Source organism: Aulonocara sp. 'chitande type north' Nkhata Bay, linkage group LG5 (assembly GCF_057382095.1).
Source record: "Aulonocara sp. 'chitande type north' Nkhata Bay isolate Kocher_YH1m ecotype deep benthic linkage group LG5, A_spYH_male_GT1.1, whole genome shotgun sequence".
NCBI lineage: Eukaryota > Metazoa > Chordata > Actinopteri > Cichliformes > Cichlidae > Aulonocara > Aulonocara sp. 'chitande type north' Nkhata Bay.
The window spans coordinates 46,719,235-46,740,037 of NC_141348.1; the positions used below are offsets into that span (position 1 = coordinate 46,719,235).

General features: G+C 40.1%; 2 protein-coding genes across 6 annotated transcripts; one reads left to right on the forward strand and one right to left on the reverse strand.

Annotated features, from left to right (window-relative positions):
* Positions 1-165: 165 nt before the first annotated feature.
* On the forward strand, positions 166-16,739 carry LOC147331511 (methionine--tRNA ligase, cytoplasmic-like). 4 transcript variants are annotated; one of them, XM_086293901.1, is made up of 22 exons: positions 166-474; positions 1,824-1,914; positions 2,172-2,250; positions 2,539-2,670; positions 3,937-4,012; positions 4,195-4,379; positions 4,713-4,822; positions 4,908-5,024; positions 5,226-5,429; positions 7,474-7,675; positions 9,140-9,214; positions 9,474-9,644; positions 10,115-10,210; positions 10,999-11,116; positions 11,312-11,525; positions 12,932-13,063; positions 13,366-13,470; positions 13,708-13,903; positions 14,487-14,558; positions 14,844-14,870; positions 15,162-15,293; positions 15,806-16,739. In XM_086293901.1, exons 1-22 carry the CDS (start codon positions 372-374, stop codon positions 15,953-15,955), a joined length of 2,787 nt encoding a protein of 928 aa, XP_086150027.1. In that variant the 5' UTR covers positions 166-371; the 3' UTR covers positions 15,956-16,739. The 4 variants fall into 4 exon arrangements, with proteins under 4 accessions (XP_086150027.1, XP_086150028.1, XP_086150030.1 ...); XM_086293902.1 differs by lacking the exon at positions 14,844-14,870 and having other exon boundaries at positions 167-474; XM_086293903.1 differs by lacking the exons at positions 166-474; positions 1,824-1,914; positions 2,172-2,250 and adding exons at positions 2,871-3,061; positions 3,168-3,346.
* LOC147331512 (uncharacterized) lies at positions 16,508-20,513 on the reverse strand. Of its 2 annotated transcripts, none has more exons than XM_086293906.1 (4): positions 20,354-20,513; positions 18,992-19,053; positions 18,442-18,650; positions 16,508-18,250 (listed from the first exon to the last, which is right to left on the reverse strand). In XM_086293906.1, exons 3-4 carry the CDS (start codon positions 18,595-18,597, stop codon positions 17,483-17,485), a joined length of 924 nt encoding a protein of 307 aa, XP_086150032.1. In that variant the 5' UTR covers positions 18,598-18,650; positions 18,992-19,053; positions 20,354-20,513; the 3' UTR covers positions 16,508-17,482. The 2 variants fall into 2 exon arrangements, with proteins under 2 accessions (XP_086150032.1, XP_086150031.1); XM_086293905.1 differs by having other exon boundaries at positions 16,508-18,253.
* Between the last annotated feature and the right edge of the window lie 290 nt (positions 20,514-20,803).

Below are 20,803 nucleotides of genomic sequence, written 5' to 3' on the forward strand. Positions count from 1 at the left end.
GGTGGCGATGGAAGGCACTCGTTATACTCTGCGGCGTGTTCCGTCAGAGAGCGCACAACACGAACAGTGTACTCCGCCCGGAGATGTTGATCTATTAACAAAGCGCAAGCACACCTCGTTACTGCCAAAATGACTGTTTGGGAAAGGGTTTATGGGAGGTGTAGTCAACTAAACAGGGAACTACTGCTTCTCTGAGCGGCTCGTTAAACATCCTAAAACTACATCCCCGTCATTTTTAACGGCGCCGACAGTGTTTGCATCAGCGTGGTCAGCACTCGCCGGCGAAGTTACTACTGAGCAGCGGCTTGTCTTGTTTAAAAGTGATAAAAAATAACAACCAGTCTTTAGTTTGTGTGGCAACCAACGGACAAATGAATCTGTTCGTAAGTGAAGGCAACCCGCACTGCCTGAAGGCGCTAGCAGCGTTAGAAGCGACGGGAGTGCAGTGCGGCGTCCAGTTTGTCAACCACGATGGTAAGAAAACCTAGTGAGGTTAGCATTCCTCTGTGTAATTACCTGTAATTATAACTAATAACGACAGTGTTTTGGTAAAACATGCTAGCCATTATGCAAGTTTTATGCAGGTCTGAGCTAAACTTGTCCTTTAACGGTTGTGACTGTGTACTAGCGAACTAGCTGGTTAGCCAGCCTTCTTCTGGTGGCATCTGTCTGTGAGTGACAGTCACAATGAATGTAGAGAACAATATCTGCGTCTGAGAAGCGGCTAGAATTAGCTTTACTGGAAATCACCGTTCGTTTGTCATGTTTTAGACTTGTTTGCTTGTCCAGCTTCATGTCGGGGTGTTTGTTTGTTTGTTTTTTAGCCAGTGTGCAGCTACAGCTACCGTCTGTTTGAATTAGCTTACCATTATAAAGTTAGAAGACTGTGTTGTTTTTATTAATAAAGTACATATCTATATATAAACAGTGTGAGTTTATCCTAGGTATGATTATGTTTTGTAGGATATTTCACTGTCTCAGAATTAGAAAAGCCAACAGGTAGAACACGTTTGGAGAAACATGTTTTTCTTTATTCATTGCTTTATTGTTGCTGTGAAACGGACATATTTCACCAAAGCTGACACAAGGCAGACTTAAGTGTGCCAAAAATGTGATGTGGCATACATGTCCAGCACTGTTATTCCTGTTTGGTGGGTTTTGTCTACACCCAACAAAGTCACAGTTAGGAATCCAGGAAGCCAAAAAGCCTTTAGCACGGCGAAGTCAGACAGAAAAAGCAGCTGTGTACATGTTCTTCCCGTGTCCGTGGGTTCTTTCCTGGTACCCCGACTTCATTCCACAGTTGAGAGAGGTTTTAGTAGAGTATTTGGGACTCATAGTTCTGACCTATACTTGACAATAATGGCCCTTTGGAAAACTTGCTTAGGTTTAGCAGTAAGTTTTAATTTAGTGTTCTGTGAAATAGTTTCTAATAAAATAGTAACAAACTCCAGCTTCATCCTAACCCCAGATGGGTGCTAATCTTGAATCACAGAGATGAATACCAAGAGCCATCTGGCATGTGACTACTCGCATATAAACTGTCTTAGAGACAGTGAAAAAACCCCACACAGTTTAAAAAGCATTTTTATACCAAATTCAAAATGTTGCTCGTTACTTCAGGTGAATGCAATAAAATATAAATGTCTGCTGTAATAATGCCGTATAAAGAACCACCATTCGTGAGCCACTATTAAAAATCTGTGCTCTGACTGAAACATATGACTACATTTTCCGCCTAGATTTAATAAACAATATTAATCCAACTAGTCCAGGAGTATAATATTTGTTAAAAGGTTTTGTCTCTTTTTCCATTTTCCCAGAAAGGGTGGTGCCTTTCCTCAGCCGTCCAACATTGCCAGCTTTGGCCCTGCCCAGTGGACAATACCTTTTCAGTTCCAATGCCATCTGCCGGTCAGTAAACTTCACATAGGCCTTTTTGCTTGGCTCTTTATGAGTGGTAGTATACAGTTAGGTCAATAATTTGCTTGAAAAAGATGCAAAGTTTGTAGTTTGTCTTCTGTACACCCCCACAGTGGATTTTAACTTAAATAAATAAATAAATAAAATAAAGATGGCAACCAATAGAACCAAAACTATGTTTTTATGCTTTACCCATTTTAGCAGCAAGTATAAAATATATCTCTTACCATGTGTTTTGAATCCCTTAGATACCTGTTTGAAGTAAATGGACAAGAATGCAGTGAGCTTTGCGATCAATGGCTGGAATGGGAGGCCACAGTTCTTCAGGTATACTCTACATAAATAAGCAGACCTTTTAGTTTGGTGTTAATCTGCTGTGTTAAAACTATTTTCAGTTCATGCTTTTGTACGTTCTCTTGTGCAGAATCCTCTTACTGTACTTCTATAAACCTCATGGAAAAGCGGATATAAATCCATGCTGCTAAATTATTAAAACTCACGCTATCAAAAGAACAATGTACGGAAACAAGCGTTAAGCAGTCCAAGTAATTCTCTGACCTCAGTCACACTTGCTTGGTAAATTGTTATTAATCCTGTTTTGTCCTTTTTGCGCAGCCTGCATTGCAGCAGGCTCTTCACATGGCAGTGCTGCAGGGGAAGAGTTCAGAGGTGTCCAAGGTTCTCCAGGGTCCCATAAACGTCTTGGAACAAAGCTTGAGCAAAAGGAACGCACCTTATTTAACTGGGGTACAGTATGGTCTCCTGTGTATCTTCTTTTTTCAGTGCATGTTTACCTGTAATATACCCCAGTCAGGCATAACATTATGACCACTGACAGGGGAAGTGAATAACACTGATTATCTTTTCATTGTGGCAGCTGTTGGTATGTGGGATATATTAGGGAGCAAGTTCACATTTTGTTCTCAAAGTTGATGTCTTCAAAGCAGGAAAAATGCTCTTGTGGGATTTCCTTGTCTGAAGTGGTCAGTAGCTATCAACAGTGGTCCAAGGAAGGAACAGTAGTGAACCAGCAACAGGGTCATGGGCTGCACAAGTTCACGATATGTGTGGGCAGTGAAGCCGGCCCATGTGGTCCAATCCAACAAACAAGCTGCTGGTAGTGCAGATTGCTGAAAAGGTAATGCTGGTTCTGAATGAAAGGTCTCAGAATTGTCAGCATTGTTGCAGACTATGTACACCATTTCATGGAAACGGTATTCCCCAATGACTGTGGCCTTTTTCAGCTGTGGCCTCTTTTCAAGCTCTGCTACAAAGAAACGGTGGTTTCCACAGGAATGAGTTTGAGGTGTTGACTTGGCCTCCAGATTCCCCAGATCTCAGTCCAATCAAGCATCTGTGGAATGTGCTGCACAAACAAGTCCAACCCAAGGATGTCCTACCTCGCAACTTACACGACCTAAAGGTTTTGTTGCTTACATCTTGGTACCAGTTACCGCAGCACACCTTCAGGGGTCTAAGTGGAGTCTGTGCCTCGATTTGTCAGGGCTGCTTTGGTAGCAAAAGAGAGACCAACACAATATTAGGCAGGAGGTCATAATGCTATGACTGAAAAGTCTATTGTGTGAGTACATTTAGAAAATAAAGAAAACACATTTTCAGGCTTTTTCAATCTACAAAATATATACTTGATAGAAGTCAGTAAGTCAAAAGTTCAAAATATCTCTTTTAAAGTTTATCTGAGCTTGACTGAGCAACTCCATTGGGCCAGATCTGGCTCCTCTGGCAACATTTTTCTATAAAACTAAAGAAAAAGTGCCGTAAGTGCACACAGCAAGGAAGTCTTAGCTGTAGGTGTAGTACTTTTTTAGTGAGATGCAAGCACATAAAAGCTGTAAGTAGTCCCCTTCATGGTTGTTCTCTGTATAGAAAGTTGCAGGTGCAAAGATGAATCCCTCTTCTCCTTTGCTTGGGGATTTCAAAACATTGTTAATTCAGAAACAGTATTTAGCAATTGCTTTAAACTAATGTTGAATTAACTGTGCTGTGTTTCAGGATTCTGTTTCCGCTGCTGATCTTGTTTTGTGGGCCGGATTCTTTCCTGTTTTATCTGATTCTTCACTAACACTGGGTAAATATGAATGCATTTTAAAATCCATTATTATTTGACATGTATTGCTGGCTATTTCCCTTTTGCTTTGCTTTATTTAACTTACTTTTTCATTCAATTTAATCTTTGAATGTTTAATTTCTGATTTCTCTTTTTCACGTATTTTACAAAATTTCACCTTCCATCTCCTGATCTCTTTTCAGGTGAACACAAGTCTTTGAAGGCTTGGTTTGACCGTGTGGCTGCTATGAACGCTTGTCAGTCTGCTGCTCAGAAAGTGCTACAGGGAAAAGGTCTGCAGGGCATGAAAAGCTATATGCAGAAGCAGCCTGCTCCTCAGAGCAGCCAGTGCAGAGAGACACAGCCATGTAATAGCAACTCTGCTGAGGTACCTGCAACAGTATATCATCGAGATAACTATTAGACTGAATGTGTTCTTACTGAGAGGCATAAATTTAGTGCCTTTCTTCCAAACAACACATTAGGTTTCTAGGAAAACTTATCATTGTTGGTTTTCATTAACCTATAGACGCATGCACTTCCACAAACATGGTTTATACTCTTTGAAAGCACAGTATTTTAAAAGTGTCAGTCAGATTTAAGAGCAAATGTTAGAACACACATTTATAGGAAGTCAGTGAATGTGTGGATAGCAGATGATGCTATAATAGCGGAGAATATGTCGTGGATAATGATTGTCTTTGTCTCCTGGTTTGATTAGGAAGAAGGAGGTGAGCGTGTTGTTTCAGAGGAGGAGATGGAAGCAGCAGCTCTCACTTGGAGTAAGGGTTTGAACACTTGCCCTCCAGCTACAAAAAAGCAACACCCCATGTAAGTTATTAATGGCACCATCATTTCACACACATGTATACTGTTAAGGCCAGCTAAAATTTAGTTCTGTTTTTTTTCCCACTAGTTTGCCTCAGGAGGGCAAGCGAAATGTCCTGGTGACCAGCGCCTTGCCCTATGTCAATAATGTTCCTCACCTGGGTAACATTATTGGCTGTGTCCTCAGTGCTGATGTCTTCTCCAGGTAGGAATTACATTTTGTAATCTGTTGGAAAAACAATCATTGTTCCTTTCAGCAAATGCAGACTTTACAAACAGTACCTGAATACACAGACATTCTTGTAGATGTGTAATGGAAAGGCCTGTGAATACTTGTTCTATGTTTTTTCACTCATCATCTTTGAGTCATAACTCTTCCACACCTTACTCCATCTGCTTCTGCTAGGTATGGCCACCTACGAGGCTGGAATATGTTGTTTGTGTGTGGCACAGATGAGTATGGCACTGCTACAGAGAACAAGGCCAGAGAGGAGGGCCTGACACCCCAACAGATCTGTGACAAGTACCACGCTGTTCACTCCAGCATCTACAAATGGTTCCAGATTGACTTTGACTATTTTGGCAGAACCACCACCGAGAAGCAGACAGAGTAAGTGAGAGGGCCTGTCCAAGGACATGGGTGAGAACAAATGAGTCTATTCTTAAATTGGTACTTTAAGACAAGGTTGTTCTTTCAAGAAACACAAGTATCTTTAACCTCCTAGGACCTGGCGTCCACATATGTGGACATCACATTTTGGGTTATTTAGACCAAAATAATAAATTTTGCTCAACAATGGCCTGATATCCACTTACGAGGACATTGTACTGCTACTGTTCTATCGGAATTTTAAACGAATATCCCCATATGTGGCTCTGATTTTTCTTAGAAACAAAAATCGGGGAAAAAAAAAATCTGGTAATTCTTTTTTTTTTACATTCATCAGGTCCCAATATGCCCAGATATCAAAGAGAAATTAAAAATGCATGCCGTGGAAGAGTTCGGGTCTTAGGAGGTTAAACAGAGAAGCCAGCAGAATATAAGATCATGTTTTTTTTGACCAGAGTCCTGACATAGGCTGGATTTGGGTCTGATGAATGAAAACATTAGTGTTTCCGTATACTATAAAATTATCTAACATCGGATTAGTATAATCTTGCCCTAGATACCAGTAGTGGAAGTCTAACCATAAATTAACCATAAACCATAAACTGTACTTCTCTTAATCTCAGAGATTATACAGCATGGCTTTTAAATGTAGGTTACTACTGCCTACTTCCCAAGGCTTTACTGAATTCTGTAATTAGAAATGTCTGTAAAGGGTGGAAATATGCGTTGACCTGGCGACTCATGCATCAAAGGTTCTGCAGAGGGACTAAGTTCAAGTCCACCCCAGACCATTTCCTCCATTCGCCCTCTGTCCCTCTGTCTAGTCTCCTAAATGCACTAACAACACAAATTGTTTCTTTTTTCTGTGTGTTTAAATAATACACAGAAATGCTGAGTTGTATATTATTTTGCCAAAAGCATTTGCTTACTCATCCAAATCATTGAACTCGAGTGTTTCCAAACACTTTCATGGCCACAGGTGTGTAAAACTCGTCAGCTGGTCGTGCAGACTGCTGCTAGAAACATTTGTGAAAGGATGGGTGGCTGTCATGGGTGGGGATTTTTTTTTAATTTATTTTTTTGACAGTTTATTGCTGTGTTAATTGCTGTGTAATCAGAAACCGGTTGTATGTAATTGCCAGCTCGATTAGATTCAACTGGAGACTGGTAGCAGACTGACTCCATCTTATGGCAACATTTGGGAGGCTTAAAACGTTTTGTAGCAAAAGCATTACCAAAGAAAGATCACTTCAACTTTGTATCTATTGGATAACACAGATATTGACAAAGTTTAACTCTGAGGAGATAAATTGCAGTTAAAATGGATAAAATTCATAGTAAGTGTTATTCCAGTACTCAGCATAATGCAAAATGTCCACAATTTCAGTAATATCACGTTATGGTAACATCGTATCGTGGGATCTCTGAGTCACACCTCTGAGGCATGGCCTTTTCTTCACGAAAGATTAGTCCTAAATTCTAGTTATTGCACACTGACAAGGACTACAAAGATAAAAACTCTTGTTTTGGGACCTTAGCTTTGATAAAGTACAACATAAAAGACATCAAGCACCATGCACCAGTGCAGTGTGCTTTGAGAAATAAACAGCCCACAGATTAAAGGCTTTTGACTTGATCCATTGAAAGGAGGTTAGGCCTTAGATTTTACATTTACCAGCCCACAGCTGAATTGTCGTTTTTTTTGGGGGGGGGGGTTTGTTGTTTGTTTGATTTTTTTGTTTTAATTCTTTTTTGCTTCATATTTTTCTTATCACTCAGTAGTATCAACCAACCATCTTCTCTTGATTTTTTTTCTTATGTATTTTTTTTCCCCTGGCCATATTTGCTGAGAAAGTTTACGTCCATTTCTAACCAACATAAAAGAGCAGCATTGATCCATGCTGGCAAAAAAACTCCCCAAACTGTGATCAGGCTTTAATAAATGATCTCAACATAAGACCGTATCGCTGTATCTAACACAGGTCATTGTCTATAATCCTAAAGAAACCCTTTTAACCATCTTGTTCCTCTGTTAATCTTTCAGGATAGCTCAAGATATTTTCTGGCGACTTCATGAGCGTGGTTTCCTAATAGAAGACACAGTGGAGCAGCTACGTTGTGAAAACTGTCAGCGATTCCTGGCTGACCGCTTTGTAGAAGGTATCTGTCCACACTGCAGTTACCCTGAAGCTCGTGGTGACCAGTGTGACAAGTGTGGACGACTCATCAATGCTGTGGACCTCAGGGTGAGTGTGGAAGAGCAGCCTGTACGTCTCATATCATTGTAGAGGGCATAACTATTGATGACTATAGAGAGAATTGTGGTGGAAGAAAGTTCTTGACAACTCACACATAATTACTATGTTTTTGTTTCTGGTAGTGTTTGTGTGTGTGGGATTCTGTCTGTGAACATGAAAGCTTGAAAATCTTTGATTGTGGTCTAAGAAGGCTTTGTAGGGGAGTGGGGTCATGTTAGCAAACGTTCACTACGTTTTTTCTAGGTTTTCAATTATTTATTTGTCAAAAACTGACAACAAAAAGATTTTTCTGTGGAACGTAACTTCAAATTATTCGCGGAAAATTCGCCTATTCAACAACTATTTTTTTCTGGCAAAAACATGACGATAACTAAATAAAAACGAATGGATGAAGAAAAAAAGAAAAAAAAAAAAAAAGAAAATTCGCCTATTCGAAAATTTTTTTTTTTTATTTTTTTCTTTGTAGAGCACATCTAAAACATTTTTTTTTATAAATTTTATTTTCAGTCTCATCTAAAACATTTGAATTATTTTCACTTTATTTTTATGACCAAATACATTTTTTTATGATTTTTTTTTTTTAAGTGATAGTTTAAGTCATATTTGGAGTTTCAATTATTAAAATAGGTAAATAAGTGTTTTTAGAAGGGGTCTAGAGGGGAATTTCAGCTATTAGCAGACGTTTGTGAATACTGGGGATCAACTGTATGAGGACTCTAAATATCACAATACTTTGGACCTCTGATCTCTTCTTCAAGGTCAAAGAAAGTCAAACTTTCATAAACTGTCTTTTGTCTTTAAAACTATTTAAAAATTCTACTGCCTTTGTTCATATTGGCAACATTTGGAAAGGATACTGGTATATGGGCATTATATATGTCATCATTCTTACAGCACCTAAGAAGCCTCACATTTATATTTATATGTATACATTTTTGCAAATACTTTAACAAATTGATATAGTAATTTTTGTCCTTTTATAGTCAGAGTTTGGATTCATTTGAGTAACGTTAGTGCTAAGGATTTGTGCGATATTGTGTTGGGAACTAAAAATATGATATAATGATGTAAACTGTTTCTGGTTTTCTTTTGTTTTTACTCATTGCTAATATGAAAATATAAATATTAATGGAAAAATAATCTCCTAGTACTTCGGGAATGTACTTGGAGATTATAGTACCCTTTCTAAAATATGCCAGTATGCATCACTTGTGTTTCTGGGCTTTTTAGATTGCTGCTGGAGAACGCATATTATGCCTCTGTTACAATATTTATTTTCCCCTGTGGTAGAAAACTGTAAATCTAGAAGACTTTCTAGAGTTGTTAATGTACTGCTGCGTTCACACTCTTAAAATTATTTTTGTAAAATTAAATTGGTAAATTCAGAGTAAAAATTCTTGTCAAATGTTGCTATAATCAATGATTATCGGTGTTGGCCGTGTTTTCTTCCAGGAACCTCAATGTAAGGTCTGTAGGCAGACTCCAGTCATCCGCTCCTCTAAGCATCTTTTCCTGGACCTGCCAAAGGTATGATTTTCACACTTCATTGAATGCCCTGAGCCGTCCATTCTCAGTTCATACAGTGCTTCTTTGGTCACAGGGATGGAGGCAAAGTAATCCAGTTTAGTAAGTTTAAGGTATCATTGAAAGACAGCTTGTGGAAAGCAGTTATCCCTGCGGTAATGTTATTATATAAACAGCTTTAGTCTTTCAAAAGCTGTGCTTTAGAGTTAAGACACTAGGTGTATTTTGTCAGCATTTTCATTCTCCTCTTTCTCCTGTGCAGCTGGAAAGTCAGTTGGAGCAGTGGCTGGAGAAGTCAACCAGCACAGGAGATTGGACAGCAAATGCCAAACAGATCACTCGCTCCTGGCTAAGAGATGGACTCAAACCTCGCTGCATCACCAGAGACCTGCAGTGGGGAACACCAGTACCTCACGCTGACTTTAAAGAGAAGGTCTGCTTCTATTTAAAAGGAAATGGTTACATCACAGATCTCGTTTTCTTGATGTTTAGTTTGGTATTTCTGCAGACTTTGAAAACATGCTTAATCCAATCAATTTTTTCTCTTTGACTTCATATCTAAAGTCGTGTTTTTAACAACTAAAATGACTTTGTGCTTCATAACCTCGTCACAAAAGCTGCAGTGACTGAAATATAATACATAATATCAATATGTAATATCAGATTTTTTAGGTTTGGCTTATCAAAACATATTAATAACTTTTAGCACACACTTCTGGAACTTTTTTTTTTCTTGCACACAAATACTCCAAGGATGCCATTTCTGATCAGGTCTCTGTGCATCCTTAGAATTCATTCTTTCAATTTTTTTTCTATTTTTCCTTTTGTCATCATTATTAGTTTCTGTAACAAAACAGAAAATTTGGACTCTTATCATTTGGTACTCGCTTTCTGTCTTTGTAGGTGTTCTACGTGTGGTTTGATGCCCCCATTGGTTATCTGTCCATTACGGCCAACTACACCAACGAATGGGAAAAGTGGTGGAAGAATCCCCATCAGGTACCACCCCCCTAGCCCAGACCCCAACAAATGTCAAAATTCATGAGCCGTAGACAGTACTGATGCACAAGCTTGGCACAGATTTTTGTCCCCTTTTCCACAGTGAATGGATCTAATAGCTTTTTTTACTCCCCCATCTGGTCTTTTTCATTAGAACGTGGTGTATTTCCTAGCTCCATATAACTCTGATGTGCAACAGCGTTTAGTTTTAGCGTTTAGTTTTACTCCCACGGCTATCATTTGTACACAAGAGATTGTGGTGAAGGATATATACGGCTGATCAAGATTTGCCCTATGAGATGTAATGCACAACATGTTCAGTCTTAATATAGTTTTCTAGATCATTTTTATTTAAGGATCGCCCTTTGTGTTCTAGTTTTGTTTTTTTTTTTGTTTTTTAAAGAGGAACCATTTAACATTTATTTTAACCTTACACACAGTTAATTACATATCTAGCACAAGCGTCAAACAGGAAGCAAGTACTCTTTAGTTAGCTTCTTCATTTACATGTCTGCTCAATGGACCTAAAATCTGATAGCTAATCAAAGTCAGGCATTTGCTCACATAAGCATCACTATCTTCTTCATTCACTGGCTCATCTCTCCATCTAAAACTCTGGGATTGATCCCGTTTTATGAGTGTGTGATGCTCTGTATTTGCAGAAGGAGAGAGAGCGAGGCAGAGAGGGGGGTTGGGGATAGCAGATAAGTCCTCTTTGAACTGGATGATCTCATGATGATCTAATATGATGTCACCCTCACAGTGCACTGTATTTTCTTTGCCACCAGGTGGAGCTGTACAACTTCATGGCCAAAGACAATGTGCCTTTTCACAGTGTGGTGTTCCCCTGCTCTCTACTGGGAGCCCAGGACAACTACACTCTTGTCAACCACCTCATTGCCACAGGTAAGCACTTATTATAACTGACCGATTTCGCCGACTGATTAAGTATTTGTGTGATTTTGGTTTTCTCAGCAGATGCTTGAAGTTGTTTTAAAACACATGAATGAAACATGGGTGCAGTGTTACTGGATGGGTAATTATGCGTTTTGGTCAAAGCTTTGGGTTTTGACAGTAACCTGTGCTGTAACTTTCACTCAGAATATCTGAATTATGAGGACACAAAGTTCTCCAAGAGCCGCGGTGTGGGTGTGTTTGGAGACATGGCGAAGGACACCGGTATCCCTTCTGATGTGTGGAGATTCTACCTCCTGTATGTGCGTCCAGAGGGACAGGATTCAGCTTTCTCCTGGGCAGACATGGCTCTGAAGAACAACTCTGAACTGCTCAACAACCTGGGCAATTTCATCAACAGGTTGGTAAAAGCCAAGATGTTTTAAAGGGACTTCCTGCTCTTTTTTATGTTTTACAAATAAAATGTACTTTAGAGAAATTTAAGAATCTGAAAATGGTCAGTAAACCTAACAAACTCGAACCAGTCTCATGTTAGGTTATTACATACAAATACTTGTTTTTCTGGGTCTTTTTTTTTTAAGCTGTCTCTTATAATGTTATTAGTTCATCTCAACCACTAGCGATATAAAAAATGGGGCAGTCTACATCCTCAAGTTGCTCACAGTCTCTGCAGAAGTTTCACTCAGAAAGTAAATATGCAATAAAACTGTCATCCAGTCCAATTAACAACGAACTTTTCAGATTGTTGTACTTTAACTATTACAAGAGATTCACCCAGTTTTCCAAATTTGTTTGGGATGGCGTAATTTAGCCCCAATTACATCGCCTCAAATGATTTTTAAAAGATCAGGGTTAAATCCCACATCAAAGATTTTTCTCAGCAGCTTTTTTTTCCCAAAGTACCTTGATCTTCAAAATTGGTCTCGGGCAGCAATGCTGATCCCTAATTGGTTCGAAAATATCTTGTAGATTGCAACCAGCCTAAGGTGTTGGAGGAGTAAGTGTTCTGCTTCAGAAAAGAAGTTCTGTCCTGCCTGGATCCAACCCCTGAATCACAACATCATTAGTGACAGTGGGTCCATCTTAGACACACATACAAATTTATAGAAGACTTTGTACCATGTAAATGCTGTTTATTAAAAATATTTTGATGCCAATTAACAAACAAATATGGCTAAATGCCCATATTTACTAGCAAAAATACTGCTGTAGACTCACTCATTTTACCAGTAATAATATTGTTCTTTATTCCCCCTGAATGAAAACCCTTAGGGAATGTCAGTTTCACTAATTAGAAGGCTAAAACAAACAAAAGGACACACAAAGTTTCTGTTCACACATCAGAATCTCAGTTCATTGTAAATTTGACATTCTTGTCAAAGCATTTTGGTCTCGCAGACCTTCCTCAGAGGCTAAGAGACGTGTAAAATATAGAACAGTGTGTTGCATCAGCCACGACAAAAACTTTCTCACCACGAACGTCCTCCTGATGCGCACATAAGACTCATATCAAAAATGACATGTTCCAGACACAGCTACAGTTTAGAAGCAAACAAGGAACTGAGAAGCGACTCCACGCAGTGCACTGTTGTGTTGGTTTAAATAAGGAGAGCATTGCAATTACATATGGCAACAAAATCTATAATTTATAAACAATTAGCAAGTCTAGCAACCTGCCCTTCCCTCGTTTTGCTCTCGCACCCCCTCCCCGAGTCTCTCGCTTCGTCTCTCTTCATTCCAGCATTTTCCTCTGACCCCTGTTGTTTATCTGCTTTGTAAAAAGCCTCCTCTCGCTTTCTTCTCCAGAGCCGGCATGTTTGTCACCAAGTTCTTTGAGGGCTGTGTGCCTGTGATGGAGCTACAGGAGGAAGATAAGAAGCTTCTGGCTCTGGTGAGCTGGGAGCTGCAGCAGTACATCCAGCTCATGGACAAAATCAAGTAAGAATCACATAGCAGTGACAAGCAACAGCAGTGGGGTGATGTTAGCATTTAGACAGAAACATGCCAGCTTAATTAAAATGACCTTTTTAGAGCTGCTGTTGTCTTGAATTTGTTTTACACAGTGATTTAAAACTCAAAAATGTACAAATAAATTATCTAATAATTTTCTGAACTACTAGTTAAATTGTCAATTATATCACAAGCTGAAACTTTATGTGAGTAGACTGGGCCTCGAGTATTGATGAAAATCGTCCTGCTGTCATTGTCGCGCTCTTAATGATCGATATGATATGTCACAGAATCCGCGATGCGCTGAAACACATCCTGAATATCTCTCGTCACGGCAATCAGTACATTCAGGTCAATGAACCCTGGAAGAAGATCAAGGGAGGAGATTCAGAAAGGTACCTGGATTTGTGTTACATTTTATTAGTCACAAATTTTTATTTTATAATAAAACAGAGACGGGAAAATGACTTTTTTTTTTTAATAGTAAACATCTCTGTTTAGAGGAGAAATTTATTTGATTTATCTCAGACAAAATGTCTTAAATTGAATTTTTTGTAGAAAAAATGTATTTAAGATCTAATTTCTGTCCATTTTGACCTATAGATGTCGACTTACTTATCCTCTGTTTGCAGGCAGCGTGCAGGCACGGTGACTGGTGTGTCTGTGAATATTGCGTGCTTGCTGTCGGTGATGCTCTCCCCGTATATGCCAGCGGTCAGCCAAACAATCAGGGATCAACTCAACGCCCCTCCATCTTGCATCAACACCATGTTAGAAGGCAATGGCACCTTTGTATGTTCCCTGAGTGCAGGCCACCGGATTGGCGCGGTGAGTACAACCGCGACACGTATTACACACAGGTTGTACATGTGTAGACACAGGAACGTATCTGTTAATGCTGGGTGATACAATGAGGATGCAACAGTGTGTCAACTGAGCAGAACAATAGAATAATAAAGAATAATAGCCTAGGCTGTGTTTGGAGGCCTCAGCCTTCGAGCAAGCAGCAAGTTTCTCTCAGGCCACTTGTCCCTTCAGGTATAATTGTGGTGATCTGTTTGTGCCTACTGAGGCTCAAGTCCAACACTACTGCTATAATGATTTGCAGTTGTTGTCCTCGGATAAGTATCTGGACGCTTACATGTACACAAATATTCTCATTTGTTTGAAGTGTAACGCTATTCACCGTGTGGTGGTCGGCATCACGGAAACGCTGCCGATTTCTCATACATAGTTATGTACTTACTTACTTGCATAATCCTCTTTGTTCACTGATGAGCACAGAGCCTCCAGGTTAAATTTTCAGATATACTGTCCTTAGGCTGGATCGACGATTGCAAACTTTTGAAAATTCCTGCATATATTTTTAATTTTTACCTTTTTATTGCCTCTGCCAACTCGTTTTTCCCAGGTCAGTCCGTTATTCCAGAAACTGGAGGCGGATCAGATTGAAGCTTTGAAGAAGAAATTTGGTGGACAGCAGGTATTTGATGTTTATGGTACCTAATGGTCTGTGCATGAGTTCATTCGGGTCTCGTAGTAATATAGGTTCAACATATTAATTAATAATGAAATAAGAAAGAATTGATAATCTAAATCTGTTCACTGGTGTCTGTGAGACTGTCATAAAAAATAATTTGTACTTAATTGAGCTGCCCGCTTTTTAAAACACGATATAGCGCAAACACACCGCAAATGTTTAAATTATGTATTAAGCATCAGTCATATAGATAAAAAATAATCCCTTTCTAAACCCTCTTGCCTCTAGCTTGAAGACGAACCACATAAGAAGAAGGTATTGAGTGGTATTTGTTTGTGAAGAGTCAGTCCACAGTAGTTCTGGAGTGTCAGCGCTGATTTACCGCATGCCTTCACTAACACTAGCTGCTAATTTCACATCCTCAAATTTTGTATTTTTACTCATCATCTCGTGTCTCCTGTGATTCATTGTCCATTCATTGACTCATACGATCCCACTTGCATTTTGAGTGATGAGTAGTGTTGTTTGAAATGAAGTAATTACTGTGTAGAAATAATCCTCAAAATGCCTTCGATTCAAACATCTTCTCTCCGTTTCCACCTTCAGACAACAGTTCGTAACGCTGCCAGCGCTCAGTCTGCTGCTGTGCCAGCTCCTGCTGTAGCTGTTGAGGTGGGGACGGTGAACCAAGTGGACCCGGAGAAAGCCAAGCAGCTCACCCAGGCTGTGGCGGAGCAGGTGAGAGCGCCGGCCGCCTTAAATACGCTGCTGATCTAAGAAAAGCCAATGCGGTTCTTCCATGTTAAGCGGCGTTGTAATCAGTATTTTTGAATAATTTGAAATAAAAATTGAATGTAGCGTTTTATTCTTCATTTTTTTGATAACTGGATAACAAAGCGTACTGTATTTTCCGCAAAAGAACAAAAACGTCTAACATTCCGGAAGTAACGCACATACACCAAACATTTGTTGCACGTGCTGAATTTATTCGTTAAGTATAAAATCTGTTATTTCTTTTTTGAAAATTTTTTTGTAATTTGTAGATTTCTAAAAAAAAAATTATAATAGAATTTTTTTTTTCATATGTTACAAGATACTTTCAGTCACGATTGTTGCTGTCAAATATTTGGAAATTCGTTTAGGGCGACGTCCTTCTGCAGACAAAAACGCACATTTGCAAAACTACAAATCGTTGCTTTTGTGATTTCATTCTGAAATTCTCAACAACTGTTTAATTTTACTCATCACAGGGGGAGAAGGTCCGAGCACTCAAAGCCCAGAAAGCAGAGAAGGCCGTGATCACAGCAGAGGTGGCCAAACTGTTGGACCTTAAGAAACAGCTAGCCCTGGCTGAGGGGAAGAACCCTGAGCCTGCACCTCAAAAGGGCAAGAAGAAGTGAAATTTAAAAAGGGAAAGAAAAAAGGATGGAGGTTAGTCTAAGTATGGGTCGAGGTATGATAGTGGAGAACGGGAACAAGATGTACACAGAGAGAGAGAGCAAGATGGGTATTAGCTTAAGGCAAAGCCGTGACAGGATCTAAGACAATGTGGTATTGGCACTGAGGACTAATGAAATGCTGGATTGGCCGACGGGGAAATGAAAACCGACAAAGAGAGAGTCCAATGAATACAGCTACAGAATGGAGGGATTTTTTCCAAATCCCTACACCAAAAGAAACTGATTTTATACTCTCCCTGTGATAAAGTCAGCATACAATATTAGTGTTGGAAGGTGTGTTGTGCATCTAAAGATGTTTTTATATATATATATATATATATAAATCCTCTGGAAATTTGTTTTGCTACGAATACCATTTTTTAGATCCATAAAATAAAATGATTAACTTCAGAAAAAAAATGTCTGTACTCTCCACCTTTCTCATTTACCACACACACACAAAGAGCACAGATCCTTAAGACAAATAATCACAGACACAGAAAAATATTCTAGTTTTCTTGTTTATTGCAAATTGAGTGTGTTACAACGCAGGATAAAATGAATGGTATGGTAAAATACATAGATTTAATGCCATCAGTGACAAAAGCCATGCATGCAGTATTCTACAATTAACAATTTAAGTGACTACAATGAGAAAATAACAGCGGATATGTTGGTATATTACAGTACAAGCCTTTACAGTACAATTGTATATATTACAGCATTATATAAAAATAGTAAATAAGGGTAGAAGAGCTCTTAATAATTCTACCCCAAATTCCCATAATAGAAAAGGTCAGCTTAGAAAGTAGAGCCGGTTCCTACTTGCTTTATCTAAATACACATACACACAAGCCATGGGTTATACAAAAGTAAGAAAATGATGTCTTTTTTTTTTTTTTTCCTCCCCCCACAAATAAAAAGCATTCTCTCATACTCACACTGCACTGGGCACTTTCAGACTTTTCCTGAGCTCCTAAACTCTCCACAAATTGGGGCAAATAATCTCTGCTAGCCAGATTGCAGCCCTTAAAGTAGGAGTTACAATTTATTGCAAAATGGTGGGAAGATCTATCAGTGAAATGCTCTTTAAATGAAGTTCCTTTCTGTCCTACATGCAACTCAAAATATGGATCTCATTAGGCATTCCTCAAAATGACATTCATTAAAACCTCTGCATGATTTGCACTTAAGAGCCGTCTGTTCTCCTTCATACATGCTGTGTCTTTCGAAAAGCCGCAATGCTGTTGCAGCCCCTTTTCTCTCTGTACCCTTTCATGTCTTGACTTTCATCACTTTCCTTCTTCTTGCAATCTTTATCTGTCTTTTACAAGAAACAAAATCCTCACTTATAAAAATTTATCTTTGGTTTCCATTCTTCTAAGAGGCATTTCATGACCACCCTGTTACACCTTTCCCCACCACTGCTTGTTCGAATTCTGTAGGACCTGACATATTTTATTCCCGTCTTCCTTCACCACCTCCCTCTCATTTTCTGGTGTTGACTAGTCTCTCGATAAGGGCTCTTCGTGTCCTCTGTACCTCCTCTCCCAGCCTTTCGATTTCTGCTTTAAGACGCTCGTTCTGCTCTGTCAGCTCCTGTACCTTCCTCTCGTTCTCCTGCTCTCTTTCTTTGCGACTCTTTTTGGTAGATGAGTAGGATGAGCGCTGCGAGGAGGAAACAAAAGAGGACAAGGCACCGTTGGCCCTCTCGCTGGTGGTCCTCTTGCGTTTTCCCAAACGGGAGGATGGGTAAACAGAGGGAGAAGACACAGGCGAAGAGGGAGAAGAACAAATTTGAGATGGTGACTGGGAGGCTGAAGAGGAGCAAGATGGCGAATCGGGGACACAAGGCAGTTCCTCCTCGCTGGCTGAGGGAGATGCAGGATGGACATTAGCCTGGTGGTGCTGGTGGTGGTAATAATAGCCACCGCTGATCACTGCTCCACTCGCATCCACCATTCCCACTCCTCCATCACTCAGCAACTCGAAGAACTCGGGAGGCAGCAAGTCACTGCCACCTCCTGCCGAGCCATCTCCACTTCTCCCACCCTCAGCCTCCACCTGCCGTTCTTCTGTAACAGCTGGACTCATGCAGGAGGAGGAGGAAGAGGAGGATGACGACGAGTTGTGATGCAGGGTCTGGGTGCTGTGGATCTCCTCTGTGGTCCTCTGGACACCGTCACCCCATGTCTGGCTGCCATCAGTCAGCCACGTCAGAGAGCAACTTTCTAGGACATCCATGAACTCTGGCTCCTTCTGGAAGCACAAAATGTAAATGTCAAACCTGACGAGAGTAAAAAGTGCAAGTAAATTAAACGTCGTCTGGCACACGAGTGAAAATTTTCACAAAAATTAAAATAAAAGAAAACAGAAAAAAAAGTGCAATGAACAAAGACTCACATTCATCATGGGTATGATACCATTTCATTTTTCAAACTACTGACCTCGGTGCATGTAGGGGCTCGTGCCAGTTTTGCCCCTCCTGTGTCAGAGCCCAGAATATCCTGCAGGTCCTCATACCACGCCTCCAACTCTGCACCATACAACGGCCCCACACCAGGGGGGTACGGCGGGGGCAGGTGTAGCCACTCGGCAGTCATCTCGCCAATCAGTCGCAACGCACAGATACTCGGCCACACAGTTCACACTGGACCTGAGAGGGGAGGGGAGGGGGGGTGAAAGGGAAAAGTGCAAAGCAGCTGCAGGTTAGATGACTGACATTGTGTTCAATTTAAAAATAACTGTAATTAGATATGTAGTCCGAGTACACAGGGATTTAGGATGGTCTGTCTCAAAACTGAATACTATAGTCAGGCTTTGTCTACTCAATAATTAATCAAGTTTAAATAAAACAGAGTAACACAGAGAAAAATGCATTATTGCACCAAAAAAATGAAATCAATTTAGGATGCCGTAATTCCACAATTAAATGGATGGAAAAATAAAAAAGATCACGTCGAAATCTTAAAAGATGGAATGAATGTTAAATATTACCTTTAGAAAGCCTCCTTTAATCAAGTCTGGCAATTTGTTGGAGATAGCTTGTCCCAATAATTCTGCAAAGAAACATACATATTTAGTAGGTTAGTAAGAAAAAGAATAGTGTTTTTCCCCCCCTTACTGATTGAAATTGCTGAGATTTCAAAATCAAAATAGAGATTTGGCGAACACCGAGCCTGCTGTGAGTGGAAACAAAAAGGTGCCCGAAACGCCACTGGTTTAACTGATGAAATAATAAAGAAGAAGAAAGAAGGCAAAATTCCCGTCACATAATTATTGTAAACAAAGACCAAGGTGCTCTCCACTGCGCCCCCTGCTTTTGACGGTCCTCAAAACACGCCGGAGTCGATAAACAAGTGGTTAAAACGCCGAGGAAACTCAGGAGTCCAGCTCTGACTGTCTGCTCTGCTTACAGTCGTCTTAAAGACCAGTACACAAAAGCCATCACAATGACTGAGTTTTGTCATAAAAAGGTTTTTTAATGTGTAAAGAGAAAAAATAAAATACTTTGACTTAGGCAGTGATATAAAATGTGAGCGGTAAAAAATACAAATAAGAAACCCTGTTTAGCTTCCTCCTGTTAAACGTCAGATGTGAACGCAAACGTACACGCGTTAAAACTGTGGTGACCAAAACGCGTGACATTTTTCCTTTTTAACAGTGTTTTATAATAACATGCGTATATACGTTTTTCCTGTTTTAGGTACATGACCACTGTACGCCAAGACAATTACGTCATGGAAACCCAAGTCCAGCCGGGGGAATGGGCGAAACAAAAGGAGACGTAGAGAGAAAAGAGAAAAGCAAAGAGTGGGATGGGTGGAAAGGAAAAGTAACGAAAACAGCTGCTCATTCAGCGGTGAACGTTTCACCCTAAACGGGACTGTCAAAGCGCAAAAAACAAAAATTAAACACGTCCAATTTCATGTCGACAGCTCCACCAATTACTGTCAGACGTTACGGCGCAGTATAGACTCTGTTATAAACGCTCACAATCAATGACAACTGAAATTTAAAGCGGTGCATGCCTTTGGTGCTACATTCGCGGAATTGTGTCGGGGCGTTCGGCACGGTCGGCTGCCAAAACATCGAAACTTCCTCGGCACAAGTCCGTGAGAGCTTGACAACTTGGAAAACGAAGCGGACAACACCTAAAAACAACTCGAATAAAATTATGGTCGATTAAAGCAACTGTTATTCTAAAAATGGCTCTGAAATATCGGCCAAAAAACATGCACAGTGCTTTTTTCGTTTTCCACTACACCGATGGAGCACTCCGAGAGTGTGTGAAGTCGCCGTTAGTTGTTCACTGAAAGATTAAAAACAGCAGAACTGCTAACAGGAACATCCGCTTACCCTTTTTCTTTTATTCGCTCGCCTTCTCGACTGTCTTGAATTCGAATGTAGATATTTTAGTAAAAATTGGTGATAGCTCATGTTAACCATTGTTCAGTCTTGACGGTTGAATGTGATTTTACGGAAACTCCCGGCGGCGTTTATATTGTGGGAGACGCCAACCGAACTATGCATGGGAAGGTAATTTCGGCGCAACCTAACCAGAGCGACGAAACCTGACATTCCCGTGGACCAATAAGAAGAGCAGAGTTAACATCTTTTCCTTGGTGACATCCAATAGAGTGACCCGAAAACAGCTCGGGGCGGGGGAAATCTGCGGGTTAGCTGGTTGTTCACACTAGCGTGTATAGTTTGTGCGAGCAGCAATTGTGATGCAGTCATAAGACGGCCAGGACGAATTTGGGGCGTATGGGAGTCACATGAAAGGAATGATGCAATGCTTGGCAACCA